This window comes from Erpetoichthys calabaricus, chromosome 13 (assembly GCF_900747795.2).
Source record: "Erpetoichthys calabaricus chromosome 13, fErpCal1.3, whole genome shotgun sequence".
NCBI lineage: Eukaryota > Metazoa > Chordata > Cladistia > Polypteriformes > Polypteridae > Erpetoichthys > Erpetoichthys calabaricus.
Genome location: NC_041406.2, coordinates 14505173 through 14518498, shown reverse-complemented (window position 1 = coordinate 14518498; position 13326 = coordinate 14505173). Strand labels below are relative to the sequence as shown.

The following is a 13326-nucleotide window of genomic DNA, read 5'->3' as shown; positions in this document are numbered from 1 at the left end:
CATGCAGCTCTGGTACCTATTTTGTGACTGTTTTTCTTTCCCATTACTATATTTAATTTTCTGATGTCAGTATTTTCTGCTCCATTGGTGACTCCAGGCGAGTACAGTAGCATTGCATCAGGTAATGATTTGCTTTTCATGTTTTGTTGCCTTAGTTGCGTCATGCACATTTTCTTACGCTGCTTGTATTCCTTTTGAGACCAAGGGGCAGCACTCAGATAACTTACTGCTTCACAGTAGATAATAGTGGTGTGATTTTATGTTGGCTAGGTAAGTGCACAGCGCTCAAGTACTGGATTTTATTTTATTTTTTTAATTTATAATGAATTATTTGATTTGAAATATGAAATCTAGTAAAGAAATTGCTGCAAAGCACAAACAATTTTTATTTCTTTTCATACGTATGTCTCTGTGTTTTCCCTTATGTATCTCCATTACAAATAATATATTTAATGCATGCTTTCAGACAAAATGATACTTTGTTCTTATTTTCCATATACGTTTGTATATAAACAGTTCCAATTGATTGTGCACCTTTCCTTGCAACTGATCTTGATTTATATTTAGCAGTGATATAGATGTTTTGTAAATATTCAGTGTATTTAATGTATAGTCACTTAGTTTAAGCAGCAATGCTTTGAGTTTTTTTTTTTCAAACCAACAGTATTTTTTGATTTGTTGTCCAAAGTAAAAAAACAAAACTATTTCTTTGTATTATTCCAGTCTAACATGGTCATTGATTTTCTTTTTTTATGTATTTTAGAATTTAAATGAATATATCACTGCATTAATAGTGCTGAAGCAAAAGATTGTTGATTCGGAGTAAGTATATTTTTTCCTTATTTTTGTTTGGTATTATTACATTATCATTAGGGAACAATAACTGGCAGGTTTTTGCTTTTGAAAGTATTTAGGTCAGTGCTTCTCTTATGTACACTTTTATTACTTTGTGTAGGCTATTGTATGATGTTTCTCACTAATATTTCTTTATTAGTTGTTTTACTTTGGGGTATATAAGAAAATGCAATGAAACAATGCTCAAACATCAACAATAAATGCTATAAAATACACATATTGTTACAAGTGGTTTGGTAGACAAAAGGAATACATACAGAAAGGGTAACGCAACTCTGGAGCATATTGGGACAGTATCGCCTATATGGGTAACTCCCCAATCGTGGGTCACAGAATGACCTTGATAAATTGCAAGCTGTTTAAAAACACTGCAGTGTCAATGTCCAGGTATCTGCATTATGTACCAGTACCTCACGCATGCATCCTAACCCCATTTGTGTGTTTGAGAAACCACAAACGTTTTAGATATTATGGTGTGTACATCTATTGGCATGCTCAAAGAGCCAAGGGGAAACCCATACCCCCCCCCTTTTCAATATATTATGCATCAATCACCATGCATGAAACACCAAATGGGGGTAACTGTCCCCTCACACTGCTGTTCAATATTATATGCAGTGATTGCCGTGTAAAAAATGCCAAAGGGCACTAAGTTCTTCAGTACTATATAGATCTGTCGATATACCAGGAAGGACCCCACCACCCAGAAAACACTCAGTTTAAAAATATATTATAATTGGGTCCCAAAGCCAAAAAGCTTGAGAACCAATATATTAGATGACCTGGAAGGAGTAGCCCGAGAGGTAACATTAAGCTAGTGGACTGGTAACTTGGGAGAGGCTGGAGTTGCCTCACTCCCTGTATAAATAATTTTGGATGCTATGGATAGTTTTAGAGAATTTAAATGACTTTCGGGCTGATTGAAGGAAATTCATGTCCTATCAAAGGCTACTGAAGGCTGAAGGGCACAATGACACTGCTGGTTGCTAGAAGGCACTTCACAAGGTAGTCCAGTGTTTCTGCCTGAAAATTAGAACCGTCCTTCTTGACTGGAAGTTAATATGTAACAGTATATGTGTTAAACTATACACACATTTAGATGCTCTTCGTAGACTACTTTTATGCCTTTTTTAGATGCCCTCTGTTCTCCAAACAACAAGCATTTTAGGCTTCTTTATAACTTCAAACGACTATAACCCTACTAAAGAGAAACACAAATATCTGATTAAATATTTGAAAAAATTTGCCAGAATCGAAGAAGGCTGTGAATAATTAATAGACTAAACACTTACTCTAAATTATGACACTGGGCTTTTAAAGTAAGTGTGTGTGGAAAATTTAATAGATATCACATATAATTAATATGTTTTGATATTAAAATATAGAAAAGCCTGACAGTTCCCCTTTAAATGTATGCAGTGCTACTCCTCTTGTGGAGACTGTTCAGATCCTTGAATTCCAAGATCAACAGTTTAAAACAATATTCAAGAGGAATGATTGACTCAAGAGTTTTACGTCATTTGATATAAGCATCAGTTATATACAGTGCATCCGGAAAGTATTCACAGCGCATCACTTTTTCCACATTTAGTTATGTTACAGCCTTATTCCAAAATGGATTAAATTCATTTTTTTCCTCAGAATTCTATACACAACACCCCATAATGATAACATGAAAAAAGTTTACTTGAGGTTTTTGCAAATTTATTAAAAATAAACAAACTGAGAAATCCCATGTACAAAAGTATTCACAGCCTTTGCTCAGTACTTTGTCGATGCACCTTTGGCAGCAATTACAGCGTCAATTCTTTTTGAATATGATTCCACAAGCTTGGCACACCTATCCTTGGCCAGTTTCTCCCATTCCTCTTTGCAGCACCTCTCAAGCTCCATCAGGTTGGGTGGGAAGTGTCAGTGCACAGCCATTTTTAAGATCTCTCCAGAGATTTTCAATCGGATTCAAGTCTGGGCTCTGGCTGGGCCACTCAAGGACATTCACAGAGTTGTCCTGAAGCCACTCCTTTGATATCTTGGCTGTGTGCTTAGGGTCGTTGTCCTGCTGAAAGATGAACCGTCGCCCCAGTCTGAGGTCAAGAGAGCTCTGGAGCAGGTTTTCATCCAGGATGTCTCTGTACATTGCTGCCGTCATGTTTCCCTTTATCCTAACTAGTCTCCCAGTTCCTGCCACTGTAAAACATCCCCACAGCATGATGCTGCCACCACCATGCTTCACTGTAAGGATTGTATTGGCCTGGTGATAAGCGGTGCCTAGTTTCCTCCAAATGTGATGCCTGGCATTCACACCAAAGAGTTCAATCTTTGTCTCATCAGACCAGAGAATTTTCTTTCTCATGGTCTGAGAGTCCTTCAGGTGCCTTTTGGCAAACTCCAGGCGGGCTGCCATGTGCCTTTTACTAAGGAGTGGCTAACGTCTGGGCACTCTACCATACAGGCCTGATTGGTGGATTGCTGCAGAGATGGTTGTCCTTCTGGAAGGTTCTCCTCTCTCCACAGAGGACCTCTGGAGCTCTGACAGAGTGACCATCGGGTTCTTGGTCACCTCCCTGACTAAGGCCCTTCTCCCCCTGATCGCTCAGTTTAGATGGCCGGCCAGCTCTAGGAAGAGTCCTGGTGGTTTCAAACTTCTTCCACTTACGGATGATGAAGGCCACTGTGCTCATTGGGACCTTCAAAGCAGCAGAAATTTTTCTGTAACCTTATCCTGATTTGTGCCTCGAGACAATCCTGTCTTGGAGGTCTACAGACAATTCCTTTGACTTCATGCTTGGTTTGTGCTCTGAAATGAACTGTCAACTGTGGGACCTTATATAGACAGGTGTGTGCCTTTCCAAATCATGTCCAATCAACTGAATTTACCACAGGTGGACTCCAAATAAGCTGCAGAAACATCTCAAGTATGATCAGAGGAAACAGGATGCACCTGAGCTCAATTTTGAGCTTCATGGCAAAGGCTGTGAATACTTATGTACATGTGCTTTCTCAATTTTTTTATTTTTAATAAATTTTCAAAAATCTCAAGTAAACTTTTTTCATGTTGTCATTATGGGGTGTTGTGTGTAGAATTCTGAGGAAAAAAATGAATTTAATCCATTTTGGAATAAGGCTGTAACATAACAAAATGTGGAAAAAGTGATGTGCTGTGAATACTTTCCAGATGCACTGTATATACAGTTAGGTCCATAAATATTTGGACAGAGACAACTTTTTTCTAATTTTGGTTCTGTACATTACCACAATGAATTTGAAATGAAACAACTCAGATGCAGTTGAAGTGCAGACTTTCAGCTTTAATTTAGTGGGGTGAACAAAATGATTACATAAAAATGTGAGGCAACTAAAGCATTTTTTGAACACAATCCCTTCATTTCAGGGGCTCAAAAGTAATTGGACAAATTAAATAACTGGAAATAAAATGTTCATTTCTAATACTTGGTTGAAAACTTTTTGCTGGCAATGACAGCCTGAAGTCTTGAACTCCTGGACATCACCAGATGCTGGGTTTCCTCCTTTTTAATGCTCTGCCAGGCCTTTACTGCAGTGACTTTCAGTTGCTTTTTGTTTGTGGTCCTTTCTGTCTGAAGTTTAGTCTTCAACAAGTTAAATGTATGTTCTTGGGTTAAGATCAGGTGACTGACTTGGCCATTCAAAAATTTTCCACTTCTTTGCTTTAATAAACTCCTGGGTTGCTTTGGCTGTATGTTTTGGGTCATTGTCCATCTGTATCGTGAAACGCCGCCCAATCAATTTGACTGCTGTATTTAGCTGGATTTGAGCAGACAGTATGTCTCTGAACACCTCAGAATTCATTCGGCTGCTTCTGTCCTGTGTCACATCATCAATAAACACGAGTGTCCCAGTGTCACTGGCAGCCATGCACGCCCAAGCCATCACACTGCCTCCACCGTGTTTTACAGATGATGTGGTATGCTTTGGATAATGAGCTGTTCCATGCCTTCTCCATACTTTTTTCTTGCCATCATTCTGGTAGAGCTTGATCTTGGTTTCATCTGTCCAAAGAGTGTTTTTCCAGAACTGTGCTGGCTTTTTTAGATGTTCTTTAGCAAAGTCCAATCTAGCCTTTCTGTTCTTGAGGCTTATGAGTGGCTTGCACCTTGCAGTGCACCCTCTGTATTTACTTTCATGCAGTCTTCTCTTTCTGGTAGAATTGGATATCGATACGCCTACCCCCTGGAGAGTGTTGTTCACTTGGTTGGCTGTTGTGAAGGGGTTTCTCTTCACCATGGAAATGATTCTGTGATCATCCACCACTGTTGTCTTCCGTGGACGTCCAGGTCTTTTTGCGTTACTGAGTTCACCAGTGCTTGCTTTCTTTCTCAGGATGTACCAAACTGTAGATTTTGCCACTCGTAATATTGTAGCAATTTCTCGGATGGGTTTTTTCTGTTTTCGCAGCTTAAGGATGGCTCCTTTGACCGCATGTTGTCTGTTCACAGCAAAATCTTCCACATGCAAGCACCACACCTCAAATCAACTCCTGGCCTTTTATCTGCTTAATTGAAAATGACATAACGATGGACTTGCGCACACCTGCCCATGAAATAGCCTTTGAGTCAAGTGTCCAATTACTTTTGAGCCCCTGAAATGAAGGGATTGTGTTCAAAAAATGCTTTAGTTGCCTCACATTTTTATGCAATCGTTTTGTTCACCCCACTGAATTAAAGCTGAAAGTCTTCAACTGCATCTGAGTTGTTTCATTTAAAATTCATTGTGGTAATGTAGATAGATAGATACTTTATTAATCCCAAGGGGAAATTCACACTCCAGCAGCAAAAAATATTAAATTAAAGAGTAATAAAAAATGCAGGTAAAAAACAGACAATAACTTGAATAATGTTCAACGTTTACCCCCTCTGGTGGAATTGAAGAGTCGCATAGTTTGGGGGAGGAATGATCTTCTCAGTCTGTCAGTGGAGCAGGACAGTGACAGCAGTCTGTCGCTGAAACTGCTCCTCTGTCTGGAGATGACACTGTTTAATGGATGTAGTGGATTCTCCATAATTGATAGGAGCCTGCTGAGTGCCCGTTGCTCTGCCACAGATGTCAAACCGTCCAGCTCTATGCCAACAATGTACAGAACCAAAATTAGAAAAAAGTTGTCTCTGTCCAAATATTTATGGACCTAACTGTGTATTGTTCTTAGGGATAATATTTCAACTTCACTCAAGAATGACAAATTATATTTTACAGGTATAATTGATGAGTTTTACTCGATATATTATAAAGGAAACAAAAATTGCCAAATTACCACAATAGATGACTTGAACCTTTGGTCATTTGTGAGATTTGTGACACTGACGCAAGATCAGAAACTGCTGGCTGAGGCTGCATTTTGTAAAAGCACCAGCTTACTTTAAGGCAGGAAGACGGACAAAGCCAGTCTAAAGCACCTTTGTTATATAATAATCTTTTTGGTATTCTTTCAAGGATATGTTCAACACAGCTGTACCCCTGCAACAATAATATCCAATTAAAATAGTTTAAAGCCAGTGAGATTCCAAAAGTCCATGTTTGATCCCACCTTGTGGCTCATGCTGCTAGTTTAGGCTCTGCCCTCCACCAGTCTGAATTGGATTAGATCAGTTCTGCAATGGATAGATTACTTAACTTGGAAGTATTGTTGGTGGTGTTTTAATTCAGCCGACTAGTTCAGTCTGGTTATGGAAGTAGTATTAGCAATCTATTATACCCCTGTATCACACCCAATTTGTTATAAGATACCTAGTAGAATAAGCTATAGTGATAGTGACAAGGCAATATTGCTAGAGAGGGAAGTAATAATATTTTAAACCCTAAATCAAGTTGAGCCTTTCCCAGTTTTCTATTGTGAAACTTATGTCCCACACAATTCACTGTTTAACTGAATAAATTCTGGTTCTTTTAAATTGTTACAGTAGAACATGTTCTTTTGTTTTTTTTTTCTGCACAGCTTTTAGTACTGCTATGTGTGATGTGTGTTTTTTGTATTTTGCTTACTAGACACAATACTGCAGAGGCAATCTTACTAGAGAACATTCGTTTAGGAATAACTTTACTAGCTTTATATTCTTTAGCCTTTACAATAAAACCTAACATGAAATTTGCATTTTTATTTGCCTGTCACTATGAGAAACTTGTGTTGAAAGTGCAAATCATTTTTGATGCATTTCTTGTTTTAAGTGATGCCATATTTCTTTAGTTTAATGTTTCCTTTTATCTTTACATTTTTTAACATCCTACTAGATACATTTCTTGATTTATTAAGACTGTAAAGGTGTCATTACACTCTAAAATAGAGCCAAAAAAAATAATACTCTTATTAACCCGTTTTGGTTGTCATTTTATTATTGTTTTCATGCAAGTAGTTATCTTGATCATTTCAAGCTATAGTTTTCATTGTTTTATATCAGATACAATATACTTAGTGTCTTAAACAAATCCAGTTTTATTTAATAATTATTAACCATGTAGTTGTTTTTTCATTTATGATTTCAGTGTGTTTAATTTGTTCAAAGTTGCTGTAGGATATGATTACATTTATTAATTGCAGCACTTTTGCAATTTTTTTCTTTTATAAAATCTTTTGTGTATTGTGTTGACTTTTTTTTTTTTTTTTTTATTTGTCTTTACCTATTTAGAAAATAAATTCTGTTTTTATTTTGCCATGTGTAACTGTCTCCTCCTTTCTTGTTTTACAGTCATCTGGTGACAGAGTACCGACAAAAGTGTGATGATATCCTTTTTGGCAAAAGACAAAAAAATGCTTGTGATAGATTTCTTTTTGAAGACCATGTATGTATGTATGTACAGTATGCGTGTGTGTGTATGTATATGTATGTATATGTATGTATATATATATATATATATATATATATATATATATATATATATATATATATATATATATATATATATATATATATATATATATCCTTTTTAATAAAATTCCTGTGTGTGTCTTCTGGTGAAGTGTGCATGCGCGGGGTAAGGTGCGATGCACGATATTACTGTCAGAGAAATTTACAGGCGTTTTACGGAAATACAAACCAGTATTACTGCGAGAGGAAATTAAAGGTACACAACACAGTGACTCATATTACAGCCACATACAAGCCAGTATTACTGTCAGAGGAGATTAAAGGCATATTACCGATGCGCACGCCTGTATTACCGCCAGAGAAAACTAAAGGTATATTACGGACGTACAAGACAGTATTACTGTCACAGAATATTAAAGACACACAATACACGGCGGCAGCCCACGAAGAACGGTCAGCTCAACAAGTAAACATCAACAAAAGAAAGGCTGAAAGAAAGAAAAATACTACCAAAGAAAAGAATGAGGTCAAAGTCCCTTGCCATTTAATATAGACTTTTCCTACTAATGTTTATACGCTACTGTTCTAGCGCCCTTTATTGTAACGGGCTAAATGACTAGTGTTAATATAATATACAGTATATATGAGAGAGAGCTTAATGCATGTTAATATGGGCAAGAGTGCTATTTTGTTTTGTCACCTTTTCTATTTCTTTCCTTAACCATTTTTTTACAGCTTGAAAGAGTTGAAAGGTAAGTTTTCAATTAGTTTCTTTTTTTGTGTCCAGTTTTTAATTGTACATGCTTTTGATATTTTTTGCATTACATAATAAAATATTTTCAGGGAAAATTAAATCGATTTTGTTGCTTGTTTTAGGGAGTCTGCTACACTTCATCGTCAGCTTGATGAACTGCTCTTAAAGATGAAACCCCTGGAAAAACAAAAAGAAGATCTGGATTCTTTAAAGACTGAACTAGAAGAGAAAAAGGTACATTTAACTTTGTGTTTTTTGTTTTGTTTTGTTTCATGTTGGCACATTTTAAATAAATTTTTGTGGTGAATCTTTCCACAGTGCTCCATTAAGATGTACCAACAGACATTTTGTGAAATGCAGATGCTCAAGGATGAACATACTAAAACAGAAGCTTTGTAAGAGTCTTATGTTCATGTAAAGCTTTTTTTTTTGTTGTTTTTAGTTTTCATATACTTAAAAAGATATTTTGCTTTATTTGTACAGGAAAAAGAAGTATGAAATGCAAGCTAAAAAACTGGAAGGTTAGTTCTCAATAAATTAACAATATTAAACTTTTTGTTTCCGCCGTGCAAGGGACTTTTCTTCCTCTGTGGTGTAAATCTAAAAAAGCTATGTACTTATAGTACAATTTGCTTCTTCAGTGGCTGGTTTTTGAATTGTTCCTTTCTGTTTTTGTGTCATTTTGTCTCATGTCTCAATGTAGCATAAGTTTGTTGCCAACTCTCAATTGGCCATGTGTTCTACTATAGCCTGTGACCCAAGGCTTGGATACACCTTTCCACTCTGTAATCCTAGAGCAGATTTCTCCCATAGTCCAAAGACATGCAGGTTAGGTGGATTGGCAATTCTAAATTGGCCCTAGTGTGTGCTTGGTGTGTGGGTGTGTTTGTGTGTGTCCTGCGGTGGGTTGGCACCCTGCCCGGGATTGGTTCCTGCCTTGTGCCCTGTGTTGGCTAGGATTGGCTCCAGCAGACCCCCGTGACCCTGTGTTCGGATTCAGCGGGTTGGAAAATGGATGGATGGATGGATTTAGAATACCTGACATCATACAGTGGAAAATGTAGGTTCAGAAAATAATTAGAAGCTTTTTTATAAGTATGCATTTATCAGGCAACCTGGAACGGGGATATGTTTTTCCAGGTAAAAGGTTGTTTTCAAGTTGCACTTCTGTTTTTTTTCCTTGGTATCTGGATACTTTGTGTTGGCAGCAATATGATGGTATGGTAGGAGCAATGGTTAATACTACCGCCTTACATCTCCTGCATATTGTGTTCTGTAGCCTGCCTGGACACTGCCCTTATGAGATTTCTAGTTTTGTTTGGGTTTTCCTCTTACACTCAAGAACTGTTTTAGGTTAGCTTGACACTGATGCCTTTTTATGTATTGATAATTGGGATTTTTTTTTTCTTTTGATTATCCTTTCACCATTACCAAATTTCAAACACAAAGTATGGCTAGAATCTCTTGTAAAACCTGTTAAGCAGTTTGTATATCCATAATAAGTAATTGCTATCAATGTTACAGGTCTTATATATATTGTTTTTATGAGGCATTAGCCTTGTACATTCACAAAGTCCAAACTAGTTTCATAAAACACTCTATCTTCGCCTCAAAGATGTCCAGTCTATTAATTCACTGTTTCATTGTTAAGATGGAACAAATGCCTAAATGATGTGATCACAGTTCTGTAAAAATGTAATGAATTGAATGGGAAATGGAAAATGCAAAGTACTTGTTTTAATGCATCAACACATCAAAAATGTATCAGATCAATAATCGATATTTTTTTTTGCCATCCTTTTATTGTTAGGTCAGCTAATGCCTTTTAACCATCCATCCATCCATCCATTTTCCAACCCGTTGAATCCGAACACAGGGTCACGGGGGTCTGCTGGAGCCAATCCCAGCCAACACAGGGCACAAGGCAGGGAACCAATCCTGGGCAGGGTGCCAACCCACCACAGGCCTTTTAACCATCTGTACTCATTTGTAGGTGTATAAAATGCACGTAGATACATACTGGCCAAAGTATCTGATGTTGGCTGGGTTTCTATTGTAGACTGGGTTAAGGAGAGAAAGCAAAGATTTATTTTTTTTTTTTAAAGGGTGACCCTGTTGTTGTTGTTAACAGTCCCATCTGTCAATGTCTCTGCTCCCGTGAGTTGAGAATTTGTTCATTTTTGGTCTGATTGAATTCCAGAATTTCAGTAGCATCTTGTCAGGTTCTAACCATGAGTGCTGTCTTGTCTGACTCATCCTGTTAGTTCAAGTTGGACAGTTTGTACTGCTTAAATTATGAGGAAAAGCTGACAAAGCGGAAGTTAAACAAGTAACTTTTGATTCTCCTTTCCGATGCACTGCACTTCCACTCTCAGTTGAGCCTCACCCAATAGCGCTCCGTTTTAAATTACAGTAGAAGTAGGATTACCCGGGTAGGTTATGTTAAGCTGTGGTCATTTTTTTTTTTTTTTTTTGCTAGTCTGACTTCAGTTGGTTTGGATGGTTCGCTTGCTCTATGGTAGGGGTGGCCAGCTCCGATCCTGGAGAGCCACAGTGGCTACAAGTTTTCATTCTAACCGTTTTTTTTTTAATTAGGGACTAGTTATTGCTATTAATTAACTTAATTTAATTTATTTGCTATTTAAGTATATAAATATATAAGTATATAAAATCAAAGCCAAACTGACCAATCAGATTGCTTATAAAGACCAGACACATAAACACACACACAGAGGCAGTAGCGTTTTACTAGATGGTATGGATCGTTATACAAACAATTAGTGATCTCTTAAATTATTGCAGTCTTAAAAATTGAATTTATTTATTAGTTTAATTTTTTTTGCTGTAAATGTGTTTTGAAAAAGTGGCATGTCCTGATATTCTCATTAACATTCAACATTTTTAAGTTTATATTGGTATTATGGAAGAAAATATTCTTGACTCCCATAGTTTTCTGTTAACCTGGTGTTTAGAAAAGAAACTGAAATCTGTGCACAATTTTTGTCAATTTATAGCAAAGAGGGAAGGAAAACAACTTGTAAGTGACTGTTGGCTTTCTTACAGTTAATTCAGAAAGTACTCGGTCCACTTCGCTTTTTCCAAATTTTGTTACACAACAGCCATGCTCTTAAATGAAGTACATTCATTATTTTAATCATAAATCCCCACGCAATACACCATATTTAAAACACAGAACAATCTTTTAGAAATTCTTTTAAATGTTTTGAAAAATGAAATCTTACATTTTTTTAAGTATTGAGACCCCGTATTCAGGACTTTGTTGAAACACTGTTGACAGAGAACTGTCTCAAGTCTTTTTGGGTATGATGTTTCAAGCTTGACACACTTGGATTTTGGGGATCTGTTTGAATAAAAGTTCTGCAGTGAAGCTGGTGGGTATAGGTGGAGATATCTGTACTTAGATTGCTCAGGACAAAGGCTTTGTTGAGCTGCATTGACTGTAGTTGAGATGTAATGGGTGTCAGTTTTGTCAATTTTAAGAAATACGAAGTTTCTGAATAGTATAGCAGCTGTGCCCGTGTAGATGGGTATAGTTTTCAGCTGCTTAAGAGAGGAGATTTTTGGTCAAGCACCACCGTGACAGAACGCAGGACAGAACGCACTTGGTAAGCTGTTTAATCATTATTAGTGATTGAACAAACTTAGCCATGGAGCTAAAGCAGTGTTTCCCCACACAGTTGTAGATGAACCCAAATTAGAGTAGGGATTCTCTGCACACTACAGGGTGGTCCAGATCTAATTATGCAATTTTCATTACGCTATAACTTATAAAGTTTATTACTTAGAGAATTCACAAAAAAATATTTTTGTTGCCAATAGATGGCAGCACCTGCCCTGCATTCATTTATTGCAAGATATTTCGAACAATTCTTTTGTCGTGCATTGTTTTCCTGCATTGCATTAAAAGTTGAATGGTTAGATCTGGACCACCCTATATTTTGTGGTGCACATGGGTTTAGAATCTGCATAGCAAATGTGATGTTGTTTATATTTATTATTCCTGAATTAAGAGGATTTGTTAATGACATGTTAATATATTTCTTTCCTTGTTATCATTAGAAACAACTGCCAAACAGAACAGTGAGATTAAGCAGTTAAGGAAAGAGAAAAAACACTTGGAGAAGCATTTAGAGCGCACACAGGTATCTTCTTTAAAATGTTTTGATCAGATGTTTTTTGCTATTTCATGTTTGCATTTAAAACTTGGTGTTGTATAAAGTTTTTCCTTTCAGTGGAGGCTTTGCAAGCAAAGCAGAACTAGCCTTGGTGAAGGTTTATGTTTATGGCAGTGGTCTTTGGGCTACTGTTTTCTTTTAGAATTATTACAGTTTTATGTAGCCAAAATTTTGGACTGATTTTACAAATAAACACTTGTATAGTTAAATATGTTATCTTGTATTCAGTTGTAAGGGTTGTTTTCAGTTTTTGTTAGCCATACTTTATATTTAAATTCCCTGGATAACATGTAGGAAGTGTATGGGCTGGTTTAAAGAAAAATAAAAACCCTCTTTTTTTACAATTTTTAATATTTATGATTACTACAGTAAAGTACATTATTTCATATGAAGCTATTTTTATAAAACATTTTGCTCATGATCAAAATCTTTTGCACAAACCTTTATAAATTAATGTATGGAAATTTCAGCTGTTATTAAAAAAAAAAAAAAAAAAAAGGTGTTTAATTTGATTGTACACCGAGTGGCCACTATATTAGACTGCACTGCCCATGCCATGTAATTTACTGGTCAGGCAGTGTTGTTTAAAATAGGTGAGCAAGTACTGATGATGTGTGTTTTTTTTAATTCAATAAGATAATGTGTCAGAATATAGGATGCGGAGACATATTTATAGGTTTTAATT

At 36.4% G+C, this 13326-nt stretch overlaps 1 protein-coding gene across 2 annotated transcripts in view; it reads left to right on the top strand.

Annotated features, from left to right (window-relative positions):
• The first annotated feature begins 526 nt into the window (after positions 1-526).
• Positions 527-13326, top strand: part of ice1 (KIAA0947-like (H. sapiens)) — a 43223-nt gene continuing 30423 nt past the window's right edge. The window contains exons 1-7 of one of the 2 annotated variants that reach the window (XM_051935619.1): positions 527-822; positions 7572-7607; positions 8426-8443; positions 8568-8679; positions 8764-8840; positions 8929-8966; positions 12526-12608. In XM_051935619.1, coding sequence (XP_051791579.1) covers positions 8614-8679; positions 8764-8840; positions 8929-8966; positions 12526-12608 — 264 coding nt within the window. In that variant the 5' untranslated portion in view covers positions 527-822; positions 7572-7607; positions 8426-8443; positions 8568-8613. The remainder of the gene's footprint in view (positions 823-7571; positions 7608-8425; positions 8444-8567; positions 8680-8763; positions 8841-8928; positions 8967-12525; positions 12609-13326) is intronic. The other variant, XM_051935618.1, reaches the window with a different exon arrangement.